The 16,228-nt window shown below is 49.7% G+C and overlaps 1 protein-coding gene across 6 annotated transcripts in view; it reads right to left on the bottom strand.

Moving 5' to 3' along the window:
* Positions 1 to 437: 437 nt before the first annotated feature.
* Positions 438 to 16,228, bottom strand: part of LOC101079238 (T cell lymphoma invasion and metastasis 1) — a 35,015-nt gene continuing 19,224 nt past the window's right edge. For all 6 annotated transcript variants that reach the window (XM_029848363.1, XM_029848362.1, XM_029848361.1 and 3 more), the window contains 18 exons: positions 14,400 to 14,570; positions 13,563 to 13,667; positions 12,915 to 12,996; positions 12,561 to 12,647; positions 10,971 to 11,183; positions 10,269 to 10,402; positions 5,309 to 5,533; positions 5,120 to 5,188; positions 4,909 to 5,034; positions 4,710 to 4,818; positions 4,383 to 4,562; positions 4,155 to 4,273; positions 3,967 to 4,075; positions 3,272 to 3,330; positions 3,030 to 3,126; positions 2,782 to 2,869; positions 2,529 to 2,701; positions 438 to 2,383 (listed from right to left, as the gene is read on the bottom strand). In XM_029848363.1, the coding sequence (XP_029704223.1) occupies positions 1,833 to 2,383; positions 2,529 to 2,701; positions 2,782 to 2,869; positions 3,030 to 3,126; positions 3,272 to 3,330; positions 3,967 to 4,075; positions 4,155 to 4,273; positions 4,383 to 4,562; positions 4,710 to 4,818; positions 4,909 to 5,034; positions 5,120 to 5,188; positions 5,309 to 5,533; positions 10,269 to 10,402; positions 10,971 to 11,183; positions 12,561 to 12,647; positions 12,915 to 12,996; positions 13,563 to 13,667; positions 14,400 to 14,570 (2,697 nt within the window). In that variant the 3' untranslated portion in view covers positions 438 to 1,832. The remainder of the gene's footprint in view (positions 2,384 to 2,528; positions 2,702 to 2,781; positions 2,870 to 3,029; positions 3,127 to 3,271; positions 3,331 to 3,966; positions 4,076 to 4,154; positions 4,274 to 4,382; positions 4,563 to 4,709; positions 4,819 to 4,908; positions 5,035 to 5,119; positions 5,189 to 5,308; positions 5,534 to 10,268; positions 10,403 to 10,970; positions 11,184 to 12,560; positions 12,648 to 12,914; positions 12,997 to 13,562; positions 13,668 to 14,399; positions 14,571 to 16,228) is intronic.

Genomic DNA, 16,228 nt, shown 5'->3' on the forward strand with positions numbered 1-16,228 from the left:
GATTATCTCCGACTGCACTCGGCCAAGATTTTTATCTGACTGGGTCACTGCGCGTCTCCCCAATCGGTTCCGCTGGACTTTAAAGTGTTAGAAAGGCTGCAGGACGCGAAGATGCTTCCATTAAATCAATGAAATAAAATGGACAAAAACACCAAACACAGACTACTATACAAATGACGCAGGCAATGTGGGACCGGGGGGTGGGAGAGATAAAGAAAGAACCGTCAATCACATGCAAACGGCTCCCACAGCTGCACAAATATCATATTTCTAATATATGGTAATCTCATATCCTCACCTTTGGATTTCCCGTTTATCATTTAAAGGATTGCTGCATGTATAATTTACTCTTTACTGAAATTTGAAGGTCAGTTTGCTGTGCTCTGTTTTCAGAACCGGACGTTTCAGGAAAACAAATGAAGATTTTAACAGCAGAGTAAATTTAGAAAATTTATTGTAACATAAAAATGATAATACTCCACAGTTTTCTTTCCTAACACAGTTTTTTTTAAAGTACAAATAAGGGAGACAGAGAGGCTCTCACAGGATTTGCCTCCAAGGCCAGGGATTGTACCTCACAGTCTGGATGTCCTTACTGGGCGCCAGTGAACTAAACTGGAACAAACCATCATCACAACAAAAACCCAGTAATAAGAAGTGTGCCATTATCCTCCACTCTGCCCTGACTCTCAGTCAGAGCCGCACGCAGGTTTTCTCCTCTCACAGTTGAAAATTAAGTGCATGTTCAGTACATCCATTAAGGTGCACGACTGTGTGGAGGGCTGCGGTGGTGGAAAAGCGGTGAAACATCGCCACCTAGTGGATATAAGAAGAAATGCAGGAGGGCGCAGCTGGAAATGCAGTTGGGATTAATCTTGCAAACTTGTTTGTGCCTTTAAAGATTGATGAAAAGACCAAAAAAAGAGACGTTTCAGAGGATGACAGGTGAACTGCATGGCATTACAGTGAATTCACTAAATGGCTCTGAATAATAACTCCTTTCTGTACAAACAAAATTCAAGTAAAACAGGATCAATGTGGGAGTCATGAGATGACAATAGGTGGTCTGAAAAGTGACTGAGGGTCTGATATATTCCATAAAAATAAGAATGAACATACAATTTAAATTCTGTGGCACCAAACACCAAAAAAGTGGCAAATACTGGGCAACTGGACTTGGTGTAAACAATAGAAATGACAGTAAAAATGTTATAATTTAATAAACAGTAATCATTTGTGCCCAAGCTCTAGTAAAATAGATATGATGGGACACGAGGAGTTAACGGCACTCTATTGTACTCTGGACTGTACACCGGCGTGCAGCTGATATTAAGTTACAACCATAAAAAGCACGATAAAGCTAGTCGGATCTGGCTGTCGTTAACACAGCACTCATTAAGCCAAAAAGCCCCTGAAGAGAAGTTCGGTAACACGCAGCCCTTGAGTGTGAAAATACAAACGCAGTCAAAAATATATAACAGCCACATTCCTGTGCTGAAAAATAGACATTTGTTGGGCGGTTTGTGGGTGACGTGGCTTCAGTCCGATGAGAACAGCAGCTGCCTGCAGTCTGACGTGCCTGTGCTCGGGTGCCGTGTTTCCACGTATTCACACGCGTTTGCTCACTGGTGCGTTCGTGCCGTGTTGTCACATTGGTCATGCAAAACTCCCTGGTCAGTTTCTCTGCAGTTTACCAGGATTTCCAGGTGACTAAAAGTGACGCCGCTGGGTCGTAGGATTGTCAGAGGAGGGCAGATGCAGGCGAGACGAGGGCGGGTTGGGGTTTAAAACCTATGCACAGCTCCAGTTCTACACGTTCACTCTCAGCCTTCTCAAAAGACGTCGCTGTTGCAGCTGTTAACGAAGTCGTCCCGTCGGACCCAGACGGCGTCGCGGTCCTTGTTCGTGACCTCCTCCACAGCACAGTGCTTCATGGCGGCGCGCTTTATCGTTGGGGTGGCACAGCGGGACAGGGCGTCCCCACCGGCCGCTGCCTGTCCGTTCACTTTGGCCTCTCCTCCCTGAATGTCCAGTCGCTCCATCCGCCCGTCCAGGTCGGCGGGTTCTGCCGACGCGGCTCGCACGGACTTGCAGTACTCGTCGTCGTCGCTCAGGATGTCGGTCTCCTTCACCTGCCCGATGTCCACGCCCTCGCCCTGATCCTCGTAGCGCCGCAGGTCGAACTGTTCCTCCACCCAGCGGTCCGTGTCCTCCCCCTGAGGCTTCTGGGACTGCAGCAGAGCGTGCTGGGACAGGGGCAGGTAAAGCCGGCAGGGGTCCGCAACTCTGGCGCTGCTGTTGCCGTGGAAAATGATGTCGGTGTCGATGGTGACGCGGTTGCGCACCAGCTTCCTGCGGGCGAGTGTTCGCGATGGCGCTGATGCTAAAGAAAGGATGCAGACAGATGATGTCACGGACAAGGAACTCCACCAAAGCCAAGACATTAGAGCACAGCACAGCATTTTAGAGGCTCATCTAAAAAAAGCCACGTGTACGACATGACGACGGCCCCGGCCGGCCAGGGTCACCTGCTCTGTTCGTGCCAGGCCGGGCTCCTTTGAGCGCAGACAGACGTTTGCCCCCAAAAGGGACGTACTGCCGATTGGGCGGCAGGGACTCCGTCTTCAGCAGCTGCCGACGCTGCTTCTCCCTGAGAATGGATTGGACCGCTTTCAAGAAGTCCTTCTTAGTGTCGGGAGAACTGTGGGTGGGACAGAAGCAAAGGTGTCAGGACAGGGTTCCAGTGATGGCGGAGCGCCCAGCTGTCATCCAAACACGCACCTGCAGCACAGCTGAAAGGTTCTCTCCGGCCGCCCCTCCGACTCCGACCTGGTGTGAATGATCTCACACACCGCCATCCCCTCCGAGTCTGAGAGGAGAGAGCGCACACGCCATTGGGTGGTTTAGAAGGTTATCAGAAACTGGTAATCAGACTTTTCCTGTAACCTAAGGAGTCAGCTGTTACTGCGCATGTGACAGGAGCCTGAGGGTGACGCATTATTGCTTCTGCTCCCTTTAACCAGACCTACTTGCAAGAGTGTGTATTTGCAGGGAGTCTGTTGCGATCATGTGACGGAAACGGAAAGAATCCTTTTCATCGGCCACGGATGTGCGGTGTGACGCGCCCTGTGACAGAGAGCACGAGAGGCTGTAATACATACATTCACCACTAGATGGCGGAGGAGAGCAGAGACTTCACAGCTGTTCATTTCATTATACTGTAGAATCGAGACGCAGAGGGTTTAAAAAGAAACAAATCCACAGCACTCACCATTTTTTTCTTGTGTTTGGAGGGGTCTTTGTACACAAATACAACTGCAGTTTTGAACACTGAAAAGACAAGTGAAAAGGGTGGTTATGGTTTCCCACTGAAAAGAAAACCTAAAGAACATTTTATTGGCTGGACAAAGGCCATCAAAAAATGCATTTATGTGCACGTTTTGAAGGAAAACTAAGTCACAGCAATGGCCCGCCGGCTGAAAACATCAACTTCGGCTCACTCCTTGTTGTTGTAGAAGCAAACGTCATTTATTTAGTGCCAAAAGTGTCTGAGGTGATTAATAACTCATGGCAGAGGGTGCTTCTGCATCACTGGAGCTATAACATGCAGCACTTTGGGTGCACTTTGCCCGAGCGGCCTTCTCTCTCGCTGATTCTACCTCACCTCCATCCCATGTTCCACACAAGGATGCGCGACTGTGATGTCGGAGATAAACGCTGAGAGAAGCCGCTGCTAAAAAAGTATCTGTGCATTGCTGCGCATCCGGCATGGCGACTAAGCGCTTTACAGATCATCCGTCCGTCTGAAATCCTGCTGATTTGATGGGATTTGGAGCGTTGCGTAATGTTTTTTACTGTAATGTAATGCCGATAGCTGAAAATCTCAGAGACTCCAGAATCCCTCTTCAGTGTTTTTTCTAAAGAGTCACACAAAGGCTGAGAACTCTCCATAATAACTCTCCTCACCAAAGGCTGCTAGATGCGGCTCCTTTTTGCTCTTGACCAGCGATGCAGGGGGGTTGATCCACGCCACGGTGCAGTGCAGCAGAAGATCCCCCATGGAGAGGTCGGCCACCTGCCCGAGACGACGGAACAGAGCCTGTTTACTGGCGAGCGTGGCGGCGTCACGCGGGCGAGAGTGCGCGTGCCTTTACCTCCTTTTTCACTGCGGTCTGCTCGTTGATGAGCTGGTCGAAGACGGCGCCGTACTCCTCGTGGAGCTTCTGCATCTCGTTGATGTGGCTGGCCACTTTGTTCATGGCCTTCGTGGCGACTAAAGGGGCAACAAAGAGGCGTCATCTCCAGTTTGTGACCGTTAGGATTCGTCTCTTTCACACGATAAAGGACTGAAGAGCACCGCGAGGGCAGGAGGCCGTGTTTACCATCCAGGTGGTAGTGCTCCTCGCTGTCAGGGTCAGTGAGGGAGTAGAGCTCCTTCAGCAGCAGAGGGTATTTCAGAACTCTCTGGATGGGTTTGATCAGGTACGACTCCAGGGTGGACGAGTGTTGCTGTCTGGGGTTCCTCTCGGCCAGGAAGGCCTTGAAATTGGAGTCGGTTTTCGCTGGAAGAGCAGAGACATTTCAGGGGTCAACGCGATGCCAGACTAGATACAGAGGATTGGAAAGCATCGAAGAATCGGATGAAACATTTATTTTATTCCCACGAGCCCCCATCAGAGGAGCCGGCAGGAGCTTCTCCCTGATTCTACCTTTTGCCAGGACCTTTGGGACTTTGGTGTGGCTGGCACAGAAGGCGCTGTAGAGCTTGAAGCGATCGGCGTAATAAAGGAACGAGCCCCCCAAAGAAAACAGCACTTTCTGTGGAACCAAAGTTATAATTTCAGGAGTTATACACACTTTCAGTGCCTTTCGTGAAGGGACCAGTCACACAGCAGATAGAGTGGGTACCTTAAACTGCTCCACTCTTTCCAGCCTGTCCAGATCAGGGACCAGCTTTATTCCATCCTCCAGCGTCCTGAGAAACTCCAACTGGAACTCCACCATCTCCCCCAGGTTGCCGAATAAAATGTCCAGCTGCGATATCAAAGCGCTGACATCAGCTCCTCTCCGATACAGTTGTGTAACAGCCTGGACTGAGAAGGAACGTGAAGAAACGTACCTCATCCTGCGTGAGGAAGCTCTCCTTCTGCAGAGGCGTCAGGTAGCGTTCTATCAGACAGCTCAGGTCCTGAAAGCACAGACAAGGTCGACCGTCTGTCAGCGAGGGCTGAACCAGGGTGGGTGGAACAGGAGCAGAGCAGCTTATTTGTGCCGCTCAGCTTTCCCTCCGTGCTGTAAAAACACTGACTTTGACGTAAGTCCGCTCCGTCTCCACCAGCTCGTTGATGACCTTGCGGAGTTTGTCGGCGTGGGAGAGCTGCCGCTGGGCGGCGGGGCCCGGCGTGGGCGGCAAGGCAGACACGGGGCTCGGAGAGAGGGAGGACGATGAAGACGAGGAGGAGGAGGACATAGGGCACTCCAGGGGGTTCATGTCATGGAGGCTGCGGCGGAAAGTAGCGACCTGCTCCGTGCTCTGCAAAAGAAGCAGACAGGGATCAGTTTCCAGACACGGAAGCACTGGAATCCTAACGTGCACGTCTGGGGATGTGGAGCGCTTCGGCTCAAGCTGCAGATGCAGAAAACCCAGGAAGTGAGGGGGCAGCATGTGATCATGTTCCACTCCATCCAGTATGACCGATGCAGTGATCTATGCTAAGCTAACGCTGGATTAAATCCACCTGATTTGGTTTCCCTGGACCCGTTTCAAGCAAAAGTGAGTAGTGACATTTTAAAAAGGGGAACAAAAATGCAAAGTCACACACAAACAGTAACTGCAAAGGCTTCATCATTCTAAATGGGGATGTTGAGGAGCAGCTATGCTGACGTAGCAAAACTCATGATGAGCTGCACTGAAAGAGGCGTTGGAGAAAGAAAAGGTTTGGATTGTTGGAGGAGAGAGCGCTCCTCTCCTCGTGGAACAGACCCGTCCTGCGGGAGGTGCGGGAGATTCTCAGCAACACCGTGGGCCGGCCCTTGTCCTCAGAATCGCCACCAGTACAACCAGTTTCTGTCACTCTTCGTCTGCTGGGAGACGCTGAAGGAGTTCCTCAGCTGCAGTCTGGCAACGCTTCCCTGCATCACTTGTTAGAGCTCAGATGGGGACTTGCCTTTCCTGATTTCATGGCTCTCCTCCAGTGGAGCTGCAGCGATGCCAACCACAATGTTCCACTCTGGTATTCAAACCAGCGTGCTGCACGCACACACACACATGCGCACGCACACACACACTCAAAAGTCGCTCGTATAGGTCATGTGAGAGCATTTATGCAAAAGTGGTCACATGATGATGCCAGTACAACATGAGGATGGTGGGTATCGAGACGCAACATCGATCCCTCCTCCCTTTGTTGATTACTGGACACACAACCATGATGGCAGGTAGATGATGGGAGCGAAGGATGAGGATGAGGGAGAGAAGGGACGGAGAAGCACGCCGTGTCCCCAGCACATAGCTGAACAGAGACGTGCACGGAGCCCCAGTGCGCCTCTTACTGCTCGGTGAAGCAGCCAGGTCGGCCTGTTTACGAAATGGTAACATTCCACATCCTCCTAACGGCTCTGCCGGGGCCTGAACTTCTAACCTCGCTGGTAGCGTTGCCAGAAACATCAGAAACAGCACAGTCACACGGGGCTCACCAGCTGCAGCACGCCCCGGGTGGATTCCGTGGAGCGTTTGGAGTTCCTGCTCCTCCTGAAGGCTGACATGCTCCAAGGTCAAACGGAATTCAATCAGAAATCAAGCGGCGCTCTCCAGTCCAGCATTCCCAGAGAAGGTCTTCAGGAGGGAAGGGCTCATTTCCTCGCATGGTTCAGGAGAGTCGGGCTTCACCAAATGTCTAAAAGTCTCTGATTTGGCGTCACGGCTCGACCGAAGGGACTGGGGCGCCACTTCATCGGTCTGAACACCAACGGCTCATCTCTGCTCTCCTCACCTCTGTCCAGGTGTTAGGGAGAAGCACAGCAGCAGAGAACGCGACACAGCATTGCAAGAGAAGAAGTGGGAGGAGAAAGAGGGAGGCAGAGAGGTGAGGAAGCAGTGGGTGGAGGCGCTCTCTCTCTCTCGCTCGCTCGCTCTCTCCGTCTCTGTCAAAGCAGGTACGGCTGGAGATTATCTGCAGCTACCAAAGTGGGAATTCACTTTCTGCCCACGTCTCTTTATTGTTTACCGTTTTATTTCCGAACCGCAGCCTTAAGTGACACCCACCAGAGAGCAGAGATTAGTGGAGAAAAGAAGGAAACCTGTTGATAATGGGGTGAAAACTCATATCTAATTAAAAAAGAATCTATTTTGCTCATCAGTAAATGACAGACATGCAGCGCAGTGTTGGAGCTCCTCAGGTTACAGAAGAGCAGACAGACAGATGGAAGCAGGCGGCAAGGAGACAAAAGGTTTAGGAAGCTTAGGAAGGAATGTCCAGAACACAAATAACTTTACCCAAAGACGAAGCGTCGCTCTTTAACAACTGAGGCTCAGGGCACAAAACAGCTTTGAGGAAGAAAGACTGAAGCGCAGCATGAGGGAGGAGCAGGAAGGCGAGCAGAGACCTGCTCTCAGACCTGTGAGCTGAACTGGGCCCGAGAGAAGCCCGGCGACGCACAGATGATGTCCACCCGGTCACACAGAAGCACCTCGCTCACGTTCATGCACATCTCCGTGTGTAAAAACCTAAATATGAGTAATGACGGCAAGTCTGATAGCACGAGCGGGATCCAGTCCAGTCTGCGAACATTCTGCTGACAAAGACAGCAGGCTGGGACTTGTCAGGGAGGGAACGTCTCAAAGTTCAGTTACGCCTGATATTGACATAACACGCACATCAGAAAATCCCTACGAGGAATGATGGGATAGGCTCCATGGCATGGCACACAGGGGGCCTTTAATCGGTTAATCTCTGGGGAAAGACTGATTCGTATGATGGCACAAATTTATGCACAAGCATTACGTCAGCGTTCCCACTTTCACTTGGGAAAATCAGAGGTATGAAGGTTTGTCTTTAATTTATTGAAAGCATGCAGCATTAAAAGACTGAACAATATTAACCAATAATTGATTAGGAAAGCATTAAGATAAAAGGGTGATAAGACTTGACTGAGTGCTGTAAACCTACTGCTTGTTCACGCTCGGCGCAGTGCGCCCTCTGGTGGACAGATTAGAAACAGCAACAACGGCGCGGGGCAGTTAATAACTGAGGAGCACTAAAGATTCAAACACAATTACCTTTTCCCATTATATACCATAATTAGCATGTTAAATGTGTATACATTAGACTGGCCAAAACCGCATCACCAGGAGTCAATCAAAACAACATTTTAATGAAAAAGCACCACTCCGTTCCTTTCTGTCATTTCCCCATTCGAATGCCCCTCAGCCAAATTGAAAGTGGTTCCTCAATTATAACCAGCACTTGTCGGGGGCTACACCTTTGGGAACACCAGCAATCACCGTCATCTCCATTATCGCCACAATCACAAGCAATCACAGTTTTATTTTCTGGCTGGCTTATCGTCTTTGTCTAAAATAATGAATCCCTCTGTTTCCTCTGGCTAAGCACAGACTCATTTATATCCACTAAATGATGTCAAACACTGTGGAGAATGAAGTAATTAGAATGTGGGAATAATTAAAATCGTCCCACTTTGCTGCTTTTGCCTCACTCCTGCCAAAACGTGACTGCAGGCAGTGGGTGAAATGGGGTAAGATGCAGCCCTCGCCGCCTCCGAGACGTTTCCCAAAGATAAAGACTGAGGGGAATGAATCCATAACGGATTACAGCCAATATTGATTATTTTTTCTTGCCTTACCGCCAAGCACTGAGGAGACGGTGGAAAGTTTGGGATTCCTTCGCTGATGAAGGACAATGTTCAAGAGCTCCAGGATGAGGTCGGCGCTCACAGCCGGCCGGAGAGTTAAAGAAGCAGAGCTGCTCCAGAGCCAGAACAAGCCTCATGCTGTTGATGGTAATGAGCAGCAGAGAGAGAGACTGAGGAGGGGGCAAAGAAATCGAGACAAATCGGAGGAACAGGAGATGGACACAATGGGAAAGGACTGGAAGTGAGAACGGACAGAAACCACGAGGACGAATGAATCGTGGAGGAGTTAAAATGACGGCAGATTCAGCTGTGAGGGATCTTCTGGTGAAGTTGTAAGTTAAAATATGTCGCATGTGTTGTAAATGGTGATAAAATGCTCCATTCAGCCTTGACTCAGTGTAACAACATGCAGCCAAGACCGCTGCGTGTTTCTATATTTGTGTTTGCAGCAGAGCTACAAATCCATCCTGCTGCACTTCTCCCCTCTTTCACTTGTCAGAACAGATTTGGGGGGTTTCTTCCTGCTCTACAGACACCAGGAGCTTAAAATAGCGCAGCAGGCCCTTTAAATTTTAATTGGAAATTGGGGTTCAAGCCATTTCATCAAGTTAAGAACCACTAAAAAGATTTCCACACATGAAATGTAGCGAGAGACGTGGGTCCCCGTCCAGCCGAGCGGATCTGTCCCTCCCTCTCATCTGCGTATGCTTTGCTCCCAACTAAAACTGGCACATTGGAGTCAAACAATCACAGCTATCCGTCAGGATTTGGGTCTAGACCGCAGCCAGCGCTGACCTCATCTATTAGTTCAAGTCCCAGACCCAAACTCAGTGACACATATCGACGCGTCTCTCCGTTTTTGTTCAAATCTGTGAGCACAAAACCAGATCCACTGGAGACCTCGGTGGGGTAATGGAAGTGACACGCTGGGTGGGGGTGGGGGTGGGGGCGGGGGTGGGCGGGGGGGCGTCCCAGCAATCATAGCGGCAACGCTGATCGGTCCAGACATGCTGTTAATTAGAAGATGATACAATTCACTGGTGCTTTCACTCACCTGCCTGCCTCCATCTCTCTATTACACATCTGCTCACATTTCTCTCTCTCACTCACACACACACACACACACACTCACACACACACACACACACACACACACACACACACACACACACGCAGGAGCGCCTCTCAGCATGTCTGGATGACTGTTTGTGCATGTTAGCACAGTTCTATTACAGGTGCGTCCTCTGTCAGATAGTAAAAGCTGCAAATCATTGAGCGCAGCACCTGCTGGGGACGTTCGTCCGGGTGGACTTTGGTCCCTCCCACATCTCCTTTAGCTCTGATCCACAGGATCAAACAATCTTATCATATCTGTGGCCATGTTTGATGCAGCCTACCTTCTGAGCGGTTCCCACGGAGATTTTGCCTTCCTGGGGACCTGCGGGGCTCTGCAGGAGCAGCTGAGGTCCCTCCTCCAGGGTCTCATCGGGGCTCGTCAGCGTCAGTACCGACACCTCGTCCAGGATGTCCTCTGCGAAGACGTTGATGCAGTTTAGCACGGCTGGAATCTGCGTGTGAGCGACTGCTCTTTAAACTTGATACTACAGGATCTTCATGTGACCCTTGGAAATATTGTCTTTATTTTGTTACAACTGTAGAAAACAGGATGTCGTTTACACAAAAACATCGCTGCAGGTTTTTTATTCGCACCCATTTGCCATGACATCACCGGTAACCTCTATCTGGCTTCCATTGTTTCCGTGCTCCATCCGAGCCCCTGCATATGGCGTACCCGACTAAGTGACAGCTCCCGACTACTGAAGGGGCACCTATTAATATTCATTCCTCCCAGAGTCGCTGTTTAAACAACGCCAGGCTGTCAGGCTGCAGACTGCATGCGCCACTTTATCAGGAATACAAATGGCGCCCTTGCACAGATAAAAAGAACGGGTCAGAGCGGAGCCGGGTCTGTCTGGAGGTCGTGTAGCAGACAGCATCCATGCATAATTACTGGAGGTGATTGCTCCTGCAGCGTCTGCTTGTTTTATGTTCTTAACCAAGACTCCGCTTCAGTATTAGAACGGAGCTGCTGTGTTTACCTTGGTTCTGGGAGAAGATGTCCGTGGAGGGATCCTGCTCCCAGTCGCTGCGCCGCGGCGGGGCAGAGCAGAGCGACTGTGGGTGGAGCTCAGGCAGGGTGCTGATGCTCAGGGTCAGCGCCGGGTTCACAAACGCCGCCCTCATGTCCTCCATGCGGAGAGCAGAGGAGGGTTTGTCGTTCAGCAGCAGAATTTCATCCCCGACTTTCAAACCTGAAGGAAATACAAAGTTTCTGAATAAGCAGGTGTTGTAAACCTTCGCAGAGCTTCGGGATGAAGCAGAGAACCACTAATTAGCACCTAATAAGCAGAGCAGTTAGTAGAAGACTTTATCCAACAAGCATGATGGGTTATGACGGCTGTTGGGCAGATTTTGACAGCCTGTTCCTGATGTGGACTTTAAATAAAAAGCCGATTATGAGCAGCCTGTTTGCTGGCCCTGCTCTCCTCTGACTCCTGACTCATTACAGGGCCTCTGTCACCGGTAAAAGCGCCTATATCGGGTGATCCGGCGCTCATAATTCTACGTCTACTCCAACTGGGTTGCATTAGACACACATGGCACACATTTACCCCGGAGTTATGACCTAGATGTCTGGGTCGTGAAATGTCAGCTGTAGCAGAGTCTTTATCAGACAGAGGGAGATAACCCTCCCCCGGCCACATACTACGCAGGACTGTGTGCGCTGAGAGTGTGTTTGCGTGCGCACGTGTCTGCGGGGGGAATTACAGCGGGAGAAGAATGGATGGGAGGGGGAAGAGCCTTTGGGAGCGCTCGTCCATCGCTGGCCTGGTTTCTGCAGATGCCCTGCAGGAGTTTCGAAGCACAATCTTTTCTACTCATTCTAGTCACATTCTGTAAATCACACGCTCTCCCATTCAGCCTCACGATGTGTCCTGCCCCACATATTCCCGTCTGTGAGTCAGCGCGGCGGAGCGGAATAGCGTAACGTCCCAAAAGGACAACACTGTGTTGTCTGGGTGCCACAAGTACCTTCTCTTTTCCATTTCCGTTCATACACACAAAAGTAAAAAGAGCGCAGACGTGTGCGCTGGCAGCTGGCAGTGTGCTAGGCTATTAGCTTTTAGAATGCTAATGCTGCACTGGGGGACACAATCTCACAGTTGAGTAACCTCGTTCTGACCCCGGGGCACAGTAGTGGCGCTTGTTATTTTCTATACATTAGCTTGGTATTTACAGGGAGGTGGTGAGCTTATCAGACCCATCGGTTTGCTCTGGCTTTGGAAGGTTATCTGCACACTCGCTTTGCAAACATGCTTCTTTGCTCTCACAAAACAGAACAAAGGTGTCACTACTATGCAGTGTTTAACTCCTTATCCCACAGCTCACATTTATATTCAAGATTTTCTTTTAGTTTTTGAGGGAAAGGAATTAAGTTTTCTATCCACTCGAGTCCCGAGGTCGTACTGCTGCGCTGAGTCAGCAGCTGATGCAGCGCAGTCATCCAAAGCTGCACTGATAAAACGTCATGTGGGATCAGGTGTTCCACCACTCAGGCATGTGCACACACTAACAGGACACAACCTTCTCACGAAAGAAACTGGAAATATATGTTTATTAGTCGGTACCTTTAGCCGAGGCCAGGCTGTCTGGTTTCACCTCAGTAATGTGGAGCTGCTGCGTCCCGTCCTCGTCTACAACCTCCACAGAGAAACCTGCAGATGGCCATAATAAAAGGGAAACGTTCAGCAATCAACCGGTTATGTCACATAGCTGATTTAATCAGTGCAGGGTAACGTGAACAGACAGGCTGTGGGAGTGGAAGACCTCATGCCCCTCCCTGTTCAAGAGCGCCAGAGTCTATGGTGGCGTCACACAATGGATGCACATAAGAAAGTTTCTTATCCAAGATGGATCATTAAAACGCTGACACTCTGGAACTTTACGGCAGAACGCAGTGACAGTGTAGAACTCAAGGTTACCGTAGCCGGCGCTGCAGGACTCGGCCTTGTCAAACCGGATCACTTTTGTGTCTTTGGTGCAAATCTCAATCTCTTTGTAGAGCTGCAAACACAAAGGAAATGATATGCAGTTGGCCAAAAAGTGCCGTACTTTTGAACAAAGCCAAGGTCATGTTATCCATTAAATAAGGGATGGACAGAGTCATGTTTTATTCAGGCTCCTTGACGGCGCCGTCACAGAAGAGGCTCAAAATCCAGGTCGCTCCTGAGAAGTCAGACGTGGTTTTTGACCTCGCGCTGGGGGAGAGTACAGACACAGCTGTGTGTACACGGCAGCAGAGGGGAACAGAAGGCTGCGGTCTTCAGAGAAATAATAGTGTATTATCGCCGGCTGAGGATGAAAGAGGGCGGAAACGAGCTGCTGATCAAAGGCCTCTGGAGGAAAAAGACAGTTCAGCAGCGACTTTGCTCTGAGAGGGTTCAGCGTAACACCAACAAAGCAAAGACAGTTCATCACAAGCTTTACGGTGCCTGAATAATGAGGGGCCAAGGTCACTTCCTGTGTTGTTTGTGTAACCAAGTAATATGGAAAAATTCAAATCGGATGCTGACTGGAATCAGGTGGTCATCAGATCCCCAGTGAGTTGTTACTCCTGTGTGTTTCCTCACCACATCAGAGACGTCCTCTTCAAGTTTAGGAACATAAACGAGCGTCTGTCCCTCCCTGCACACCTTCACGCGCAGGTAGTGGTTGGAGGGATCTAACTTATGGGTCTGAAGGAAACAAGACAGAAAACACAAACGATAGCCAACATCTTCAAAACTCCGAGACACAGAAGGGATAAAAGGAACGTGAACGGCTTCAATCGTGCCTCTAATCCTCTGGGATGGCTGCTGTGGGCTGCACTCGGGGGCTGCGACGACAGGCTTCGCTTCCCTGTCATTCGCTTATGTCGTGCACACAAACACCCGCGCAGATGCTGATCGGAGCGTATAGGAATCATTAACTTACATTATCAGCGCATCTCCGACTGAGACCAATTAGGGAGACACGGGAATGTAGAGAGAGCTGATGGGACGGGGCTGTTTGGAGGACGTCGTCTGAGCGATCGTGTAAGGAAATGTTGCCGAGGCTGTCAGACTCTGGCACTCACGTCTGGGATTTATCCAGATATTAAGACTGACTCTCAAGAAGATGTCCTCTGATCACACACGCCTAATTGTTGTTTTCCTGCTATTCTGAAGTGAAGGGAGTTCTTAAGGTTCTTAAGGATGATTTTATCCCTCTGAAAGCAGCAGGGATGCACAAGATGGAGGCTTCTGTGAGACTCATTCCTGTAGCAGAGTTTGGAACAACCCCGTTAAAAAGAATGATTGACTAGTAAAACTGCTGTTTTCCCGTTTGTTTGGTTTTAATCTGTTAAATACCTCTATCAGAGTCTTCTCACTCATCACTTTGACCTTAAACGAATGAAGCCTTTGCATTAACATCAGCAGTTTCCAAACCTTGCAGGTGGCACTCAGGACTTCCAGCACCGTCTCCCCGGGCTGTATGACCACCAGGATGGGCTGGTTGTTGGGCAAACAAACCCAGGAGGGCGTCAGGTATTCAGGGACCCAAATGTCACTGTCTTGGTTCTGCTGAGGGAGACTCTTCACCGAGCCCTCCTTCTCCTTCTGGAAGCACAAACACAGCAAAACGTGTGAGATTCTTGTTTCTTCGTTATCCTCCGTTCCAGCTCACACGAATACCAGCGAATTCGTCTGCCTTGATGAGAATCTCCTGATGCATTAGTCTCCCTGTGCTGGTATGCATGTCTGGATGTGTGTGGGGGTGGGGGTGGGGGGGTGTGATGGGATCTGGGCTTGTCGACCACTGGCCTGACCTCCACCAAGCTGGCAGCTGTGACGGCCTCTCTGCCCAGATCAGGTTCCACAGACGTCATCTGCGCGACCCCACGCTGTCTGTCACCGATACCTTATCTAATCCTTTCAGGTAATGGCATCCAGGACCCCCCCCCCAGACTCCTCCACCCCTCACTAATCATTGCCTCTCCTTCTGCCGCCCCTTCGCTTCTATCTTCACATCACTCCCCATCTTACATTCACGCCATGACTTTTGACAATCTGGCCTGTTTCAGCGTGTAAAAGTGGGATGAATCAAATAAAAATAGAGTTTATTGAGTAGCAAACACAGGCAGACGTCAAGCATTAATGTATGCATCTGCTCCAACCCAACATATTTACACCAGATCTTTCATATAGATTTTTCTGAGACAACAGACCCGGGGCCGTAACTACTACCTTCCCCCAACCCCCCCAACTCCCCAACCCTGCTCAGCACCATCTGGCTCCCCTCCTGGCCCATCTAGGATGCTTCTACTGGGGGTTGGGGGCTCCTGAGAAGCACATTAAGCTCTCTTTGTCTCTCCCACTCCATTTTAATGTCATTAACGGGATTCCCCCAAAGAACTAGAAAAAAAAAAAAGAAAGACGTCAGATGTCAACATGTGGAAGAAATGCTGCAGACGTTCTGATGCGGCTTCACAGAGCTGGAACGCCACTGCAGAAGTTCTGATGCGGCTTCACAGAGCTGGAACGCCACTGCAGAAGTTCTGATGCGGCGTTCCAGCTCTGTGATGAATGTGCTTCCTGTGCATTGCTCCACCGTGATCTTCATGCACTGCCAGCTCAATCTGGACGTGGGTGGAAGGAAATCAATCTCCCATGGTGCCGCTGAGGCCCGTGTTAGAGCTACAGTGCAGTTTTTTCTTATTCACTAAGTTCAGACAGAAGCTTGTATCTCCCATCACCCCCTCATCTCTTCCACCACTCCTCATAAAATATGGAGCTGGCAAGCTCGTCCATGCAGAACCCGTGGGTAATTGGACATTTTCCCTAACAGTTCACATAAATTCATTATTAAGCTCTGACTCACCGCACTACTGGAATTTTTAGATATCTTTAGACAATATTTGATTTCTTAGATATTTCTGCTCATTAATATCCCCTCTGATATTAATCCCCTAGTTAACATTGGCAGAAATGCTCTATGAACCACCGAGGACTGAAGAAAAGGCCATCAAATATGAGTAATCTGATCAGATCAAACCAAGATAAAGTGGTTGGATAAGAGGGGAGATGTACCTCCTGATAACCTATAAAAATGTGACAATGAGCCAGAATCACTGGGAGCAATGAAGAGATGAGACTCTGTCAGCACTGATCCGAAAATAATGCTTGACATTATGAATTCCTGCTATTTGGCTTCAGACCTAGAGCTGTTCATATTCATAAGTTTTTGGACAGAAGACTTTAGTACAGGAAACTGCAGC

This window comes from Takifugu rubripes, chromosome 15 (genome assembly GCF_901000725.2).
Source record: "Takifugu rubripes chromosome 15, fTakRub1.2, whole genome shotgun sequence".
Lineage (NCBI taxonomy): Eukaryota > Metazoa > Chordata > Actinopteri > Tetraodontiformes > Tetraodontidae > Takifugu > Takifugu rubripes.